This window comes from Ambystoma mexicanum, chromosome 9, assembly GCF_040938575.1.
Source record: "Ambystoma mexicanum isolate Mex_15411 chromosome 9, UKY_AmexF1_1, whole genome shotgun sequence".
In the NCBI taxonomy this organism is placed as follows: domain Eukaryota; kingdom Metazoa; phylum Chordata; class Amphibia; order Caudata; family Ambystomatidae; genus Ambystoma; species Ambystoma mexicanum.
The window spans coordinates 707,885,571-707,905,667 of NC_090931.1; the positions used below are offsets into that span (position 1 = coordinate 707,885,571).

General features: G+C 41.3%; 1 protein-coding gene across 1 annotated transcript; it reads right to left on the reverse strand.

Moving 5' to 3' along the window:
* Positions 1 to 13: 13 nt before the first annotated feature.
* LOC138487381 (gamma-crystallin-3-like) lies at positions 14 to 8,792 on the reverse strand. The gene is made up of 3 exons (XM_069613953.1): positions 8,604 to 8,792; positions 5,062 to 5,304; positions 14 to 286 (listed from the first exon to the last, which is right to left on the reverse strand). Exons 1-3 carry the CDS (start codon positions 8,790 to 8,792, stop codon positions 14 to 16), a joined length of 705 nt encoding a protein of 234 aa, XP_069470054.1.
* Between the last annotated feature and the right edge of the window lie 11,305 nt (positions 8,793 to 20,097).

Below are 20,097 nucleotides of genomic sequence, written 5' to 3' on the forward strand. Positions count from 1 at the left end.
TTTTATTATATAATTAGAAAGATCCCATTCGCCTGAAAGACCCAACTCGGTGACTGATGGCTCCCCAGTCACTGTATCTTCTGTACTCTCCGGGTCTCAGGTAGTACTGACGGCCTCTGTAGTTGGGCTCTTCATAGAAGATCCAGTGCCCATCCTGAACATTGCAGGAGTGGATGTCATTGAAGTGGAACCTGTCGTAAACATTGGGGCAGTCATCAGTGAAGTCCATCATCTGGCCCCCAAAGTCACTTCTTTCATACAGCCGGATCCTGAAGGTACCACGGTACTGTGATAACGAAAAAGGACATGAGAAAGACCATTTTTAAATCATAATAAATAGAGTGACACATTAAATGTGCTTCCACTGGTATTTTACCACTAAAAATATTCCTAGAAGAAACCGTCACCAAAATCAATATCTCAATCAATTACAGAAAAGAGGCATTTTTTAAAGGAATTTGATCTAGAACACATGTGTAACTCAAGTGTATTATAAATGTGCATGTGTATATTAGTCTACTCAGATTGATCAACAAATGTTACTGTTCTCGATTTTTTAATTTATGAAAATACTCCCTTATATTTATGATTATAGATTAAGCAAGGAAATAGCGGATCAACTTAATAAAGGAGTTTCATTTGTGGAGATGGATCTCAACACCCTTTCGTTTTCTTCATCCACATGCTCTGATTGATATCTATGGTCTTCCTCCATTATATGTTCACATTTCTAGTTTGCTTAATTGGGGCTGGGAAGTATCTTTAGCAAAGTGATGATTTGGAGAACCTTGAATTAATGCTAGTAAGACTGGTAAGAGTTTCCCTTTCATCCTTGATGTCCAAACATTAGCAAGACAATTATTTGTTACATTGACTTTGGATAGCTTCACCTATACCTATTATTGACGTGATTCTCAGTCATAGTGAGACTAGTCATGATGACATAAATTGTGGGACACCATAAAAGGCATTAATACGTACATTTTTCACACTCTGGAGGTTGGTTGAGTAATAATGACCCCCATATGCCCCTTACAAATAGACCAATTGGAATAGATTTAAAATCACACATTTTTAGGGCAGAATGTACTTGCCACTTACCAAACTGGCAAACACATTTCTTTTAATACCCCCATGTACTTGTTGCAATAGGCATGACACTTTTTCCAAATGGAACAACCATAACAAATGACTTAGAAATGACAGCCCCAGATATTTAAAATGTAGTACCTCCAGGATTTTCTCAGTTCCCACCCTTTTTCCTTTGCTTTGCCCTTCCATTTCCAGCCTCTGTAGAACATTATTTAGCATGCTAGCTCCTGTAAGACTGTTGTATGGTAAGATACTTCTCTGAAGTCCATGTGCAAGTCGAGTGTGAGCCGGGAAAAAACATTGTCTATATATAACATTATTAAGAAAATGCGTGGGGAGCCATTTCTTGCATTAAGCAAAACTCATTCAATGTACACATTGAAAAAAGCGGGGACATTATCCTCTCAGGTTCCCCAAAGCAAAGTGGATAATTGTCTGCTTGGTAGGTACCCCATATCTCACTGCAGCTTTAAGACTTGAGTTTAGTTGGATTGGTATACTAAGACGTGATCTATCACTGAGAGGGTTTGCCAAATGATACCAGAATCTGAAATGTAATGTAATAAAGATTGTAATTATACATGATTAAGACTTCATTGATTAATCTTTTATATCGTGTTTAATAACGGAGACCAGTCTTTAAGTAAGGGACTGATTTCGATAGGTAGGCCCTATAAACTACTGATACCATCTACTGCCTGTTCTCTCACTAAAACCACCGGCCCGTGTGTCGGGTATCTGGAATGCTTCAAGAGTATGGATTTGGGCACTCTCTTGACTAATATTCATATTAATCTGTCCCTCAGTTGTGGTTGTAGGGAAGGAGATGGTAAAGAGGAATAGGATTGTAGTTGCCTATGCAACTCTTTAAGTCTATGAACCCTATAGAACCTCATGTTTTTGGCTCCATCTATCGAGAAGTCCCAAAGCTATTTTGTTTAACACTAGTAAGGATCTTTCCAACAGTCTAGGATAGCACTGAGGTTTTGGGCTTTCTTGGGTGAATTTTTAGTTTTCTTTGTTTCACGTGCAAAATTATCTTTTAGCAGCCTTTAGAATGCGATGCAATTCGGGAAATCACAGTCATTGTGTTCTTGCAAGTTAAAACTGCAACACTCATTATCGAACCTGTTTGATAGCATGAGGTCCCTGGGTGATACATTAACTGTTGGCTTTAAGCTTGTCATGCAACGTGCGGAATAGGAACAATATCAACAATTGTCATTGTCATAGCACAGCATTTTACATGTTTTAAATGTGCCTGGATCATGTAAGTGTTGATGTTGTACTATGTTGTTTTTATGGAAACACATTAAATGTATACTGATAAACTGACTTTCAAATTCTGTACTAGGTTGCATAATATGACTTTTAACTGAGTTCAAATGAACTGCCATAGAGTGTATCCCAGGCGCTGATGGTACTGCTGCAACTTCTTAGTTTACCTTATTCTGAGGCGGGGGGCACAGATGTAGTTATGCTTTTGTAGTGAAAGTGAAAGGTTTTGCAATTAGGAATGTGAGCTTCTTAATTTCATAATCCTTGTAGGGATGCTGTTTTGTGATTTTCTGTGTATCCTGGGGAGCGCGGGGGTGAAACACTTGGCAGGATGCTTCTTTTTGAAACCCCACCATGATCTGACCAGGGCCACCGTTTTAAAGGCTAGAGTTAGTCAGTCAGGTGTTGGTCTGTGACGCAACATGAGTTAGTGGGTTTCTGTCCTGACAGAAGGATTGACATTGATGCAGGTTTCAGGTGTATTCATATTGATCGATTTGCTAGTCCTGGGTAGACTTACATTCTCTGGGAACTGGTACCGTTTAAAGAACAAAAGGATAGCCAGATGTTCTCCCTGTGGAAAGGAAGGATGACTTAAGACAGGTGCATGGCCTGCCTAACAGACGATCACATCAGTTGTGTGCCTGGAGCATAGAACATTTGTTTGAAGAGTATTATTTATATGGATTATGACTCATTGTGAACAATAATGATGTTGGATATGGAATGACACAACATGTATGCCAATTTGGTTTTGTAAGCTGGCCATTGTACTGTGAGGAATAAGGAAGGGGGTTGTAGTTGAATGGTCAGAGTATGAGAAGGGTTTTAAACTCTGCTAAAGAGAAGGCAGTATAGTCATTGATGGTTATGTGATCTTCATGAACAATGGCATGTGCTGGTTGACCTTGTGCAGGGGTCAAGTCCTAAAAATTAAAGTGGGGGGACTCATCAACAAACGCAATGGGATGTGATGTCACCAGAAATTTGCATATCAAGGTGAAATATGCACATTTCATTAAATTGGCTTTGCATAACCACCCAAATTGCACAGGACGAATGGAATTTGCCTTTCATAAAATCAACACACACAAAACAAATACAGGATATTTGTTTCTAATAATGTTTTTTTAAAACGTTAATAGGTGTGCATGTTTTAAACTCCAAGAACCAATAAAATGTTTTCCCTGGGACATTTCACATTTAGTTGTTTGTTGTTTTTCATCAGGTTATATAGTGCAGTGGTGAAGTGCCCGGCCTGCAAATCTGATGACTGTGGTTCGATCATGCGGCTTTAATTCATAATTTCAAAGAAGGCATTCAATGTTTCTCATTTAAGCTAGGGGGGACTGAGTCCACCCTCTAAAAAAAGTGGGTGGGCGACGTGTGCTCTCGACTTGAGCCCTGACCTTGCGTCTTTTTAATAATGATTTTTCTGGGTGTTGACATTACTTTTGGTTGCAACGTGGGCATAGACATACACCAGCCATGCTTCAGTGGTGAATGGAGGCCAATGCTGCGAGGCAGCAAGAGATCTTGAGTGTCTGCTATGTTTTTGGAGATTGAGCACGCGTTAATGAGCATGCTCCTGCTGTGCATACTTCGATAGTTGGCAAGCAGTGTCGATCGGCAGAAGGCCAGTGACTACCTTATGGAGAGCGGATTGGAGGAGGAGATTGTGTTTTGGGATTGTGTGTGTGTTGGGTGTTTTGAGGAACTTGTGGAGCTTGTCTAATGTTGGTAGATCTAAATTTGAAGACCGGAAGTAAGAGTTAGATGCACTTGACTTTACTCCGCAAGTTGAGAGCTGGTGCAAATATACCTCAAATTAATCCACATTAAATGTCTGACAGTTGCTTCTTGTGGTATAGAGGGGTAAGCGAGGTAGACGAGAAGAGGTTGAGTCAAAGGTGGGGATTCCAGTATTTGGAGATGAGAATTTAACTGTGACGCCTCTACAGAAACATAGGCCTACAAAGTTCATTTTGACTTGGGACAATGGTTGAAGGGGCAGTTTTAGGACCTTCCCTATTTTGTCATTACTGTCCTGGAAGATCTGTTGTGGAACTAGACTGGGACATATGTAGGGTTACTAATGTCCAAAGTATTATTTGATACCTGTTAGTCCAGTTTTAAAATAAAACAAAATACACATTTTGATACCTTTTATTAAACTACCCGGAAATCTTATGCGATGGTACATTGATTTCACATTTGAAGTTCCATCGTCTTACTTTGATCAAAGAAAGTAATCCAAAAAGTCACAGTATCATTTGTGGCATAATATTCGTATAAAACTGCTAATTGAATACATATAATTCGAGTCTCATGCTGCCTTCCACAAGGCCTTAAAAACTAGACTCTTTGTCTAGAGGGCTTATCCCCATGTGCGATTTTTTACATATGCTTCCTCACTGAATTTGACACACTTTGCGATGTAGAATACTGTACTTTGTAATTTAACCCTGTAAGCAACTGTCTTTAAGTTTCATTCCTGGGCCGCTTAATGTAACCCTCAAGCAAGCCTTCGTAAGTATCCTTGATAGCGCCTCAATGCCTGTGGGCTGCAGTGCGCTCTACAAATCCAAAAATAAAATTAAAAAATAAATATATTGCCCAATTGTTTCTCAATAATGTAAAAAAAAACATATATCTTTCACCTAGTGAATGATTAAATTAATTAGCGCTTACTTCTGGGATCATACGACAGGAACGGATGGAGTCGTTGTAGCCCATCCACTGCTGATAATCAGGGTACTCTCCCCTCTTCAGGTAGTACTGGTGCCCCCTGTAGTTGGGGTGCTCATAGAGCATCCAGTTTCCACTTTCCACTCTGAGTGAGTTGCAGCGGCTGAAGTAGGAGTGCAGGTCTGCACAGTCAGCGCTGCACTCATATGAGCGCCCTCCAAAGTGTCTGTCCTCGTAAAAGATGATCTGTAATGGAAACAGTTATTAGACAAGTGGAAATGTGCAAAATATCAGTTCTGTGTGACAATTATTCACTAATTCAGAAAACGCAAAAATTCAAGAAAAGCATAACAAAATCCAAGAGAAAATCAGGATTCAAGGTGATGAAGATTAGTGTCAAGTACTCAGCAACATCACCTCAATCCAAGACGGTTCTCACTTATTGCCATCTCTATTTAAGTCTCAAGACGATGATTTATTAAGAAAAAATAGCAACATCAACAAAACAATTCACGGTGTGCTGGCAGAGGTTTTCTACAGAGCAAGTTTCTAGAATATAAAAATGTTTGATGGTATGCTTCAAAGAATCCTCCAAGGCTATCAAAGCCAATGCACCTCACTATCTAGCCATACAAATAACCATTATACCCAGGGAACAATACCAGTGAAGAAGCGATGACACTGTCAGACTCAAATCAATAAAAGACCAGGAAATATGCTTTCTCTCCAGAACTCTAGAAGAACACCCCAACTCATGTCAGAGTGGCTCCCCATCTCATGCATTTCAGAAGAAATCAAAAACCTTTCTCTTCAAACGACCTCATACCAGCTGCTTATTGATCGATTGGTTAGTTTGCCACACTAGTAAAGGGCAGTATAGCCCCAGGGGTTTGCTTGGCACAGATAAACAACCATCCACCTCTCTATCCTCTAAGGATTTCAAATATGCTCCCAAACCTGTACTAGATCTTCAACCGTTCCTCCATGCTTGGACAGTAATCCCCTGCCTTCTGGCCAGGATTGCACTGTATCAACACCAATGCATACAAACACGGACAAACAAGGGTTATTTTCTCTAAGGGTCAATTCAGATCTGCTCAGTGCAGACCTGGATTGACATGTAAAATGCGCAAACCTTGATGCAAAAGTGAAACGTGCACGCTCTGAGTGAGTTTGTTGTGCGGTGCATATTTAACTTACATGTATATATGTATTTGAAGAGTGCAACATTACTCCTAGTGTCCATATTGCTACTGCAAATGCGTGTTTGTTGTTTTTATTGTTGCCCAACTCAATGGTACTCATTTTAATGACTTTGGGAGGATGAAGGGCTGACTGCGTCTTCCCAGTCTTTACAATGTTAAGAAAGTCTGGGCGGGCTCCTGGCTCTTACACTTGTCTTGATCGGATCCATAGGCGTGGACTGCAGCCTTCTAGGGACAGCAGGCCCCTGCAAATGTTTTAGAGAGTGAAATCTTGGGCATTTCAGAGAATTTGCCAATATGTAATATTTCCAGTTGAAACTGGTAAAATACAACATTGGTAATCTTTTCTCATGCAGGTCAGGGCTACTTTTGCACATTATGGTTTCACTCCCCACTCACTTAGGGAGAGGAGAAGTTGGCTGCAGTTACGTTTAACATACACCAACCCCGAGTTGCAGACAATGAGGAAGACATCTTCTGTGAAAAAGTGATTTCTTAGACCACCCTATAACTGCCTCTCTGTGTCTGCTAATGTTGTTACACGAGATCGTGTGGGTGCTCACAGCATGCACACCTACAAGTGCCGGTTGTGAATATGTTCACATTTTTCTTTTGTGATTGAGCCTATATAACTATCTGCACAGTTCACAAATGCATTCTATACACTGATGGGGATGCATTGAGAGGTTTGTTTTCCTCTGCTCTGAATCCAGCCAATCAATAAAGAAGCTTTTGTGAGTTTGAGGACTTGAAAATGTTTTCTCAAACTGAGTTTCTGGACTATGCAGCACCTTTCCCCATCCCTGTGCTTAGCAACAAGGGGATTCTGGGTTACTCCTTCTTGTTGGTACCTAATTAATCGGCCACCACTCTCTGAGGTGCAGTGACCAGTGACACCGTGTGGCAGAAACATCACGACTCCTCCAGAATCCTTCAGCTGTTTTGTCAGTGGTGATTCTCTGAACACTGGCATTGGTGGAAGAAGTGGGTGACCAATAACATCTGCCAATCATTCCGTCATAGTTGAGCGTTTGCAGGATGGTGCAGCCTGGCAGTAGCGGCATTGTGACCCCATGCTGTGTTCCTGTTTTATCTGCGGTGAAGAGTCAATACCCTCAGGTGATGCTTGTGTCAATGGGCTGGCCAGAAGTGAGACCCGGATCCGTCAGAGGCATGGTCAGAATTAGGGGTCTGTGAATCCATGCAGGTGGTGAGAGCAGATGTCTGAGCAGTAGAGGCCAGGCATATAAGGAAGAAAGGCATGCAATGATGGAAAAAGAAAAGACTGGTATGTTGACTTGGGGGGAAGGGTCAAAATGCAAAGAAGAAGCGTGTAATGCAAACGAGTGTAGTAGTAGGAGGCCCAGGGTGTTTTATGATTTTAGACCTGTGCTAGCTGCACCTGCACTAGAGGTCCCTCAGACCATCAGTGTGGCAGAGATTTAGTAAACATTCTTATGGTCTCTTTGAATGTGTGCATGGTACAATAATACAAACATATTCACAGGCAAAGGACATGCCTTATTTTGCATGGTGGCAAGCCCCAATGCAATCGAGGGATGCAATTAATTTCAAAGATTTACCGTTAAAAAAAAGTGAGTGCACAATGTATATATATTTTTTTCATTGTTTATTGGTTAAAACAAGTTCCACCTTAACAGTATACAACTAAGATCAAACAGTACAGTACAAATCCGTAATTCAATTTCAACATAATCAGAACAAAGTTTAAAATAGAAAAGAAAGATTGTCAGTACATTAAAAGGGACATCACATTACAATCTCCATAAACATTGTTGATTTATTCTAAAAAAGAAAAAGTAAAAAAAAATGCCAAAACTTAATTACCAAAATACTCATTGGTGTGTAAGTGGAAGCAGTCACTGCAGTCTCCAGCTTTTTCGTTTGGAAATCTGTGCAGCAACTTGGTTGGAGTCCTACCTCTCTGTTTACCACTACTGGCTGTGCAGGAGTTAAAAACTCCCAGGACCGCGAAGCGGAGCGAAGTGGTGTGTAAGTGGAAGCAGTCACTGCAGTCTGTGCAGTCGGCGGAGGCAAGGCGGGGAACTCCGCTGGACTATCCACCCACCCTTAACTACCAGGTAAAATCTGCATTGCCTTGAACTAGGACTGCCCTATTGACATTTTCGCGATATCTACGAATTAGTGCAGTGGAACTGGTGGATTTTGCTATTGTCCGTCTTTTAAACTCAGCGAGTGTCCAATGTAATTGCTTGAGTAATTGAAACGTGTCGGTGTTTCCTTTACACGTTTAAAACATCTGAAAGAGCCGGCGTGTGTGAGGAGTTAGAGATACCTTGTAGAACGGTTACGGGATACATCCCCGTTCGAATACAACCTCCATTCCATCTCAGCGCGGGACGCAGGAGAGGGGCTGAGCGGCGACTGCGGGCTTTGAAGCCTTTGAGCCGCCGGCTGTAGTATTGCGATTACTCTCCGTGCAGGCAGTGGGAGGAGCGCCATTCGGCGTCTGCTGGGCCCTCTAACAACTGAGCCGATCGGCTCCATTGCGGCTTGATCCTTAACTGACAAAGCGGGGGTGGAGTAGAGCGGCGCCTCTAAACATTGCAGCCGCAGAAGTGTGCTCTCACAGTTTCACTGTGCTCTGCGTCCACGCGTGGGCTTTGTTCTAACACACGCAAAAGACGCAGCTGCTCTGTGCCTTACATTTCCCCCTGCTGGCGGACCTTTGAAATTTCTGATATCTAATCTCATTTCTGCTCTCTATTTGTGAAACCGCCTCATGAAATTAAGGAGCACTCCATCTCAGGATGAGACGGGACCCCTAGAATGGGAGGACCCGGAATTGAGGAAATCTCAATTGGAAAGTGGAGCTAAATGCCCTATTGATGAAAACAGTACGGACAAAAGGACAGAGGTTGGGGAATCGCAAACACGAATCCAAGCGCTTGTGCATGTAAATCCATGCTTCTCCCTTGCCTCTACGCCTGCCAGATGTGTAGAGACCTTGGATTCTGAACCCTCCCTAACTGATAAGTGGAAAAAAGGGCTAGAATACACGATAACAACAAATAAAATTCACAAAAAAATAAAAGACCATTTTGGGGCCACTGAAATAGTCCCTGAGAAAGCCACTCATGAACTAAATGATATATCATCAACCCCCTCAGAGGATGCCTGCCAGCAGGATGTTTATGACAATTGCCACTCTGCTCTGGACATGAATGCTCCAAGACTGAGCACTCTAAATCTCTCAAGCACTGAAGACATCCAAATACTTGAAAGCCCAGCGCAGGTTCTCCAACTGGCTGAAACACCTGCTGTATTCAGCCCAAATGCAACACAGGAAGAAACTGTAGCTGAGAAGACAGAGTCGAATATCAACACATTAACTGCTCTCAGCTACGTGCTGAATTCTTTGGTCTCTGTTTTTGAGCTCCTGAAATCCGAAGTTCAAATTCAATCTGGGTCCATGATGGAATTAACGAAAGAGGTAGCCACTTTGGATGGTTCCATAGCAGGTTGCTGCAATGCCGTTAATTCATGTGTTTTGCCGAAGTTACAACTGATACAACTGGAATTCACCAAACAAGGCCTGGATATCTCTGCAATACACAGGTCCATTGCAGATATTCATAAATCCAAAGAGGCCGATAGATCCTTAACACAGGAACTACTAAACCAACTCCAAATGTATAATCGAAACTCACAGGGACACGTGGGAACAGAGTCTATGGAGGCAGACCCCACAAATGAAGGCGAATCATCTCTTTCAGCGTCCACATTGGAAGAATTTATGAGACTGGCAAATATGAATGAGGACCTTTTTCAAGTAGTCTCAATGGAAAAACCCTTAAAAACCAATATCGCCAGTCAGCTGGACTCTCAAGAGGTTGTAACAGAAGAAGTTGCACCTGCAAGTTCACATCAAGATAGAAAGAAAATGAGGAAGAGGGTAGCAAGAAGGACCAAAAGAAACAAAGAAAAATCCGCACAACGGAAAAGAGACAACTCACAAAAAAAGACAAAGAACCAGAGTAAGGCAAAACAAAACAAATCGGTCACTAACCTTTTTGTTAAGAGAATTGGAAACAATCATTTGGCACCCACAGAGGAGGAGAAGAAGTCTGGCGATCTAACACCCTCCATCTGTTCATTAAGGGGGGGGGATTCACAGAGCAAATATAACCACACAAATCCTCCTCAATCTGCTCATGACAAAGAACTATCGAACACCACTAAAGACATGGTTGAACGCAATATGCTTACGAAGGGATCCTAAACAGAAAACCCGCCGGATAAACCAGCTATAGCTCATGTACCATCTAAACCAAAGAAGTCAATTCCTCTGGCCCCCATATTTTTGAAAGGCAAACAAAATTTGAGAGCAAATGTGTCACTGAATGCTGGTGAAAATGTGGTGGTGAAAAAGTCTAGCGTGAAGATTGCGCCAATCTTCTTGAAGAAAAAGAAAAATAGTGCCCGACAGACTCTTACTGTACCGAGTGACTGTGAACCAAATAATAGTGCAGATGCGAGCTCGCGAGCCAGAGCCCAACCATACTCACCATTGGACGCTCTGGTAAAAGTAATCTCACATAGGGAGTCACAGAGCTTACAGCGTTTGGAGGCAGAGCCGACAGTGAGAACGAGAAATACAAATGACATCATGGAAGCAAGATGGAATAGTAGGGAGGATGCAAAGGTCCACAGATCTGAAATCAGGAAAGCAGTAGATGCTTACATGCAAGGTCTCTCCATTCCTCCACTCACAAACCCAACTTCATTAACTAACCACCACAAATCACACAATGATGTTGATAAAATCGTGGAAATTGGGAACCAAGCACAGAAGGGAATTGAAATTGGAGGGTTTGTCCCAATGATCCAAGGAGCAGCAATATCAGTGACCAGCGCCACAAACTTAAATGCAAACACTTTAAGGATCCCCACTCCTACACCCGATTCTGACTTAACTTCCCATCCATCATTGGGCTTACCTACAGACTTTTCAAAAGATGTACTAACGCTGATCAAAAATGCACTAGGGGACTTGGTTGTGAACACAAAAGAGAAAACGAACAATGTGATCCCTACAAAAACTGTCAAAACACAGGATATGTTGGGAATGGGAAAAGTCACTCCTCGAGTGGCACCGTGTTCTATGATTGTGAAATGCAGACCAGCACCATGTACGCAATATGACCTGAATAGAAGAGCGATACTAGCAATCTTCTCAGACATACCGCTGCTCGAAGATATAAACTCAGCTGATTTAACCTTGGTGGAATTTATCTCAAATCAGAACTTAAATGCAGTTCGAGTGTGGTTTCAATCCAGAGCAATTCGTAATCTGGTATGGCAGGCGAAGAACTCATTATTCGACCTAGGTTTTCAGCTGGATACAGAAATGGAGGACACATCAGAACCTAATGCGTCAAACATTGCAGAACTCATGCCAAGGGTAAAAACTGACGTTGCAAATGGCCAAGATTCAAATCAATTGTCAAATGATAGGAATATGTGTGTATGTAATTGTATCAGTAACTCAAATTAGCTATCTAATCTGACAAAGTTATCCCCCCTTACTTTGGTGAGCTGGAACTCGCGGGGATTCAAACATTTGCTGAATAACAATGAGAGTGGCCTAAACAAATTCAACATAATTTTGCTGCAAGAAACCTGGTTACTAAGTCCCATACTCTGGTCAGGATATCAAACACACTTGAACCCAGCTAGGAAGCCCATTATAGGCAGACCCACTGCGGGCCTGCTGGTGGCGGCAAAGGATGAACCAGGAACAATGTCACAGATATGGGCTATGCCGAATACTCATATGCTCCTTATAAGGGCGGTGATCAACGATGACACCTACGCAATTCTGAACATATATTGGAATCCAGCAGCTATTACTACGGAGTGCTTCTTTAGGGACCTGAATTTGATATTTGACATTGTATCTGCGGATGATAAGATTCTGTACTTCATCTTAGCAGGGGATTTGAATATGAACTGCTTGGCAGCAAATGGGACACATAAGAGTGAGAAACTGTTACAATGGAACACAATGGTTACTCACAGAAATCTGCAAATGCTGAATGGTGCATTTAACACTGACATGCCCCCCGCACCAACTTGGAAGAGAGGAAACTTTACATCTACAATTGATTATATATATGTAAACTGTGCCCTATGATCAGCAATGTGCTCCTTTAGTGTGTCCTCGTCTGCGTTAAGTGACCATAATATGTTGTGTGCTAGTTGGCAGGCCAAGGCCAAAACTAAGGTTAGTAAACCAGAGCCAATAGGTGGCGGCTGCATTGTGGTAAATGGTGGTAAGAATCGACTCTGATGGTCAGAGAACGCCTTATGGCACTTCAATCAAATTCTACACGATTCAACTAACTCCATTAATTGGCAAACCTCAGACATAGGATTGACATATAGCAACACAATGCAACTATTTAGCCAACAGAAGGCGGGTCATTCCAAAAGAGTGAGCCATATCCATGTTTTTGACAGTTCTATACTCACTAGGAAAAGGGCTTATCGTGCCGAGGTAAGAAGTTTAGCAAGGCTTCCTCTCGACATTAGACTGGATCTAACTAAAAAAGCACGTTTGAGTTATAACAACTGGGTCAAAGGACATCGAGCAAATCTTTATCAAAAAGATGGAGCCATTATGTTGTCGACTCTGGCTGATAAAAACATCTCAAAAATGTGGGCAATATTAAATCAAACCACTAATACCCGACAGTTAGATCTGCAATCCACAGTAGTTGAGGCTCATCAGTGGGTAGATTATTTCCAATCCCTATATGCCTTACCTATAAACACGATCTCGACCCCAAATGAACAAGAAGTGATGAGGTTTTGGTTGAACATTGGTCAGAAGGAAATTAAACATCTAATTATGACCTCTAGCAACTCGCGTGCAGCAGGCCCCGATGGGATTTCAAATGCCCTAATGAAAAAACATCCTGAAGTTTGGAGCTCAATTCTCTACAAGATATTCGCCACAATAAATAAGTATCAGAAATTACCCAAAACTTGGACGGAAGCCGTTACAGTTCCGATCTATAAAAAAGGCGACCGCCAGTTACCAACGAGCTATCGCCCAATCTCTTTATTGGACGCTCCGGCGAAAATATTTTGTAGAATAATACTAAAAGAGCTTAATGAGTGGGTAGATCAAAACAGTCTAAGAGACTTATTTCAGTCAGGCTTTGTCAAAGGCATGGGCACAATACCGAACATTTTAGCACTTTCGATGATTCAATCGGAGCAAGCAGATGGTGGACTCCCCTTATATCTGGGGTTCATTGATTTCAAATCTGCCTTCGACTACATTGACAGAAACATGTTAATAACCAAACTCAGACAACATCGGTGTCCAATTTCTCTCACAAATCTAGTGGCATTACTACACACCTCTACATCTATGCAAGTTAAATTAAACATGGGAGGAAGACTATCACCTGCCATCCAGACCCACAGAGGAGTGAAGCAGGGTTGTGCTCTTGCCTCTTTCCTATTCAACTTCTATATTCTAGATATAGGCCCTGTTCTAATGAACTGTGTAACAGATGCGCCTCGTATAGGCTCTCAAAGGGTTCCCTATCTACTGTACGCAGATGATCTGGTACTATTATCCTGTACACCTATAGGCTTACAAAACATGTTAAATCAACTGGGCACATATGCAACATCAAACAACCTTGTGATCAACACAGCTAAATCCCAAATATTAGTGTGCAAGAACAACTTCACAAAAAAATATCACCTTGAGTGGTCTCTTCAAAACTGTGTATTAACCAAAGTCGTCAAATATAAATATCTTGGAGTTTATATTGAACATAAAAAAACCCTAAGTACCACGACAACTGAAACTAGGGTGAAGTTAAACTCCTTGATTTCACAATCGAAAATCATTCTCAGAAGATATGGGAAATTCACAGTGAAACATGTTGTGCAATTTTATAAGGCCAAAGCAATTCCAATTCTGCTATATGGTGTTGAAGCCCTGGTCCCACAAAATCGTAAATTTTGGGATAGCATAGAAGCTAGATATTGGAAAAAAGTTTTAACACTTTCGCCAGGAACACCTTTGGCCATATTGCGACATGAATTGGGTCTGATCTCCCTATATACCCATGTATTATGGAAGCAATGCGCTCTTCTCCGAAAAATGTTGGATGGTATGGGGAAACGCAGCCTTCTACATGTATTGGCCCAAAATTTATTAACCACCAAAATTGGTATGTCGTTGAAGTGGAGAAATCATACGCTAAATGCGATTTCTGATGCTTCAGTAACGATCGAGCTTCTATTGACAAATCCTGATCGTGCCAAAAACAAAATTCACCAAGCAGACTGGATATTCAACATGACAATCTGCTCAAAACTTAAGGATTTTAACCCCGAAGCATTTGGTGTCAAAAGGCATGGGGTAATATCAGAGTATCTACTAAAATATCCATCACCTACATGCCGTCAGAAATATCTAAGATTCAGACTAAATCAATATGAAACTAATGAGATTTTATATAGAAGGAGAGTAATATCAAAGGATCAGAATTTCTGTCGGCACTGTAATGACAAAGGACAATGCGAAACATTGCAACATCTTATAACTGAATGCCCCGCCCTATATAACATAAGAGCAAAATGCTTTGGAAATAAATTGTTGGTCCAGAGTGGTACTAGTCACAGACAGTTATGGAATCTCTTATTTTCTAACCCAAGATTAACAATACAGCTTGCAATTGTGCAATTTCTTAATCAAATATTTCCTGATACGAAGACTGCTTGTATCTATGTGAAGTAAAAGGCAATCTGGTAGTCATAACATTATACATTTTACTGTTCTATGCTGCCTTGTAATGAATTGTAATGAGATACAAAGAATGATTGACTTTCTTTTAACGTTGTAAGTATGGAAATGTAACTACAAAAATGATAATGAGTGTAAATATTTGAAAAGTTGGTTTACCAGCTAAAACAAATAATAAAAAAAAAAATAAAAAAAAAAATAAATAAAAATTACCAAAATACTCAAAACGTAGTACATTTTTTCACCAAGATTTAAACTTTTACTTAAGACAAAATCCAATGCCTGCAAGTGACACTGGGGTAGGAGAGCCACTTAAACACCTCTTCCATAAAATTCCACTTTGTATGCAGCCCAAATTAAACAAGATGTCCTTAAAAAACATAGCACACAATAAAATCACGTCTTTGCAGAATCTCAATAATGGGATGTAGATTTCAGTAAAAACATACAAATGTCATTTGTGCAACAGGATTAGGGAATGATCTCATGTAAGGTGCAATAACACCTGACTGCTTATGTTCATTCATTATATGGGAAAGTGACACACAGCCATTAAAAGCATCCACCCTGCAACACCAGTGGTATTGATACAGAGTGCTTTTCACCAATCCTGGATTTTCCAAAAGATCGGTAGAGGTTAAACACATTTCAGCCATGATATTCATACAAACGTTACCTTACGCCAGATAAGACTTTCTAGTTTAAAAAAAGATATCAAAACAACAGGCTGCATAAACTCGATTCCGTATGTTAACCTAGGAATCACCTTAAACTCATAAAAGTTCGACAGAGGAATCAAAGACAACGTACAATATTTATTCTTAATTCATGACATCTGCGCTGATGGAGCCTTACTGGACATCAGGTCAACCAAATGTTGCTTACAGCATATACTGGTAACGGGGAAACCAAGACATGTCAAGTCATCCACATATTCTAGAACTTTTTGGTTAAATTTCCATTTAAATGGAGACTGTGTTTTATCCGTTGTTAACTCAAGAACATTAGTTTTCCAGCGTTGTAAAAAAATAGGTTTATAAATATTCTTAGGGGTGATGACTCTGTAGGAATAACATTAAATACAATTTAATAACCAATATCGAGTATAACTGAGCCAGTAGTCAATGATGTGCACTCTATCAGTATCCTTTGTTGAAACAGGGCACAAGTTAGAGACTTCCGCAAAAAAGGGCAAAATGTTCAAAGAGTTCAACACGAGCTGCATATCTTCTCCAAATAGACTCTCAGCTAAGAGCCTGTGCACTTTTGGACTAGTATGTTGAATATTACTTATTGCAGATCTTAAATTGTCACCTTTTCCCATATGACGGTCCATTTAAACCAAATAATGTCTTAGTAAAGGCTTCTCAGGTCCATTGGCACCTCGTAACATGCGACTTGCGAAGTTACAGACGAAGAAGGTTTTACAGACCCATGGTCTTCACCGAAGGGGAGTCCGTTTCCAACTCCACCTGAGTGTTTCAGGATGGCAGCATCAATGGTGGAGTGGCTACCAAAATCCCTATGGTCTGTTTCAAACATAATGTGCGACTACCTACTGTCTGAATTATTCATGTCAGCTGGGCGTGTTTCCATTTGCACTGCCGTTGTACTAGTACAAATAAAAATAATTTTGGAGTTGCAATTTCACCCCAGAGAAAGATTAGTCAAAGCCAGTTTGAACTGCGATGGAATGAGAATCTCTGTTCGTCAGGTATTCATGACTGGTGAGACTCCTTTGCAATGTCAATCCTCCTCTGAAGAGCTATCTATGAGCACATGCATCAGTGAAGCTGCAAAATTATCCCTTAGTTTGAAATGCAATTCATGGGATGTAGGTTTAGCGTTAGCTAGATAATCTTGTTCTTCAAACATTTTCATGATGATCTTTTAGACACGTTTTGACTTCATGTTTTTAGTCTTCTTCCCAAGCCCTTCAGATACATTTTTCCTCTTGCAAGTCAATTTCTTTCCCACAGATTCCTGTGCACAGTTATCCTTCTTTACATCTGTCCATAGAGGAGGTATAGTGCCCTTCTCCACCTCTGGAGCTGAAGCGGGCAAAGAATCAATTACATGTATGAGTACCGCAGAATCCCGAGATGTACTAGGACGACCTGATTGCTCATTCAATACCTGCTGAGAAAACTGAGAAGAATTCTGTAATAAGGCATTAGCTTGAGATAGATCAGATTTGGCAGAATTAGCATCGAAATTCAGCATGGTTTTTAATTGAGTTTCTTTACCCATATGGTTACATTTATTTTGTAAGGAATTAAGCATACTAGTGTGCATTTCGACTTCTGTCTTTATGTTCTCGTATAGAGAAACAAAAGACACAAGCACGTAGTTAAGGGCTGCCAATGCTTTTGGTGCATCACCACTGGGCTTAAGATGTACCCGCTTCAACAGTGATTGAGAAAGCCGTGAATGCTTCGGAAGAGTAGAAAAAATAGGAGCAGTATTAATACATGAGTCGGGTAAAACACCAACACCCCTCTCAAGCTTTTCTGTTATTTTCAGAATGTTAGCATCCGAAACCAATGCAGAAAACCAACATTTTCCTGCTGTTCGTCCTGAGTGGCTGGACCCGGTTTCTCGTCTTTCAAAGCAGATTTTTAAAAAGTAGTTATTTTGGCCAATTTTTTATTATTGTTTTTAAACATATCCATCACTGATACAATTTGGTGTCTGAGCCCGCTACATCCCTTGCCCGGCGAAATTGGCAAAGGAAGTAGCCAAGCCATTTCCAACATTTGTTCAACAATTGGTATGTCATTAGACTTAGATAGACTTTGTACAGCTTATATTGGGGCGTCACTCACCACAATATTTTGGACCGCTTTCTGAGTATTTAAAGCAGGTAATTATAGCAATCTGAAATGTCCTCAGAGCAACAGGAGCAATCCCAAAAAGTTCCAGGCAGTACTAACCCAACAAGCTTTTAATGCTGATGTGCTACAACCACAGCACCACTTTTCAAGGTAGAATCTTTGTTATCTGCTTGGGTTACTGCACCAAAATCAATGCCCACACTCCAACACTCCAGCAGCTGTCAAATCCCATGCTGCCATGCAGCACACTAGCACAGACAATCCTCAGGGCTAGGTCCCTAGGCCAAGCCTCTATTCCTCACGTCTAGAAGCCCTGAAGCTTGCTTGCTCTCACTCGGCACTTTCCAACATGAGGAAAATAATAGCTCTACTGTGCAAAGGGCTCAGTCGAGGAATATCTCCCCAACCCCGTTGCTACTTTTCCAGTGGTCTCCTGGGACAGCCCCCAAATCCCGCTGCCTTATCCCTCTACAGTGAGGCACGCGCACTCCCCGATGGTACCAGTGCAGTGGGGGGGGGGGCGGGGTGTGGGTGTACGCCATAGCTCTTCTCCAGATGACCGAAACCAGGGCTCCAGACATGAAGAATCAAATCCTGCACCCACAAAGATCACGTCTCTGTACTGCCCACTCCAGTCTCTTGTCTCCGGTGTCTGGTCTCTGGCTCTGCATTCACTCCAGCAGCAGCAACAGCAGCAACCTTCTCGTTCACATCTCGTGTCTCGCGTCTTGTGTCTAGCTTGCTAGAACTCGCTAGAGGAAAGAACCTCTAGATGTTGCCAAACTGACACTGCAGAGCAGCCAGTTCAAACAACTTTGAGACATTGATTCCAGAGTGAGTGCACCATTGGCCTTATGGGAATTGTACGAGGCTTCAGTAAAATTAATGACTACATGGTAATTTTCTTCGTGTCAATTTACTTCGTTTGTTCAAGGCCCCCCATAATCCTTTGCCAACCTCAATCCCTTCCCATGCCTTTATAACCCCTCCGTCTCTACATAGCCCTATCTATTTTACCCCCACTATCTACATTATGGTACATTCCTTATTTGATCTTTTGTAATTCCATGTGCATTCCACAAAGTTGTACTTATCTATCCACAGGTCATTTGTGATGAAAGTAAAATGAAAGCAGGAGTGTCAATTTATTGCAGATCTAGAATTCAGTTATATAGTCAAGAATTAATGATTAAAGCAGGTGAAGGAATGTTGTGAGGGACAGGCATGATCCTGAAACAATGGTGTGAGTGAAACTGGAAAATGGACAGAAGAATTCCGATATTGTGTAGGCCACTTTGAGCAGTTGTGGTGTAAAGAAATAAGGCACAAAATATCTAGTGGGGATAAAAAAAGTGAAAAGGAGAAACAGTTTAGAAATCTGTGGATTGTTGTGTGGATTTGATATGGGCGGGAGTGGAGGGGACAGGTACTGTTTAGGGGACTGTGGCGGTGGCATAGGATATAAAATGCATTCTGAGATAGATTGTGCATGCCTGTGAATTCTTAGCTAACTAAACGTCTAGTGAAGATAAGCATCATCCTGCCACTTAATTCCCAAGAAATTCCTATTTAACGTATTTATGTTTTTATAATACTACCGTACCCGCACAGACCCGGGATTCGAAACCTCTGTAGACCACACGTTGCCTCTCTGCTATCCTCCGTTCGCCTATGTGACTTATGTGCCAATATTGTTTTCTGCTGTTAAGTCTTAAACATATATGAGTGTCTCAATAGATATTGGTAGATATTGATGGCAAGCTTTGGCCCTGTGTTTTGGACCCTTTCATATCTTTGCGTGCTGCAATAACATATACCTAATGCCAGATTCTCACATTTCTCATCACTTGCACCAAAAGTAGGAGCACCTGGATTGGTGTTTCTTGGATGCACTCATTGATATTGATATTGATATTTAATTTCTATCGCGCTCATACACAAGTGTTTCAGAGCGCGACAAGGCAAGGGAGGGGAACAAGGGAGAACAAAACAATGATCTTACTAGGCCCAGTGACATTGAGAACGTGCACGTGCATGGGAGAGGGGGAGGGGAAAAGTGCAAGGAAGAGGAGAGAAGTGGAAAGTGCGGAGCAAAGGAGAACAGAATAAATAATAAATACATTAAATAATAAAAGCAACACAAGTGGTAGTGCAGTCAGTAAGTGGCAAGTGCTGAGTTTAAGGC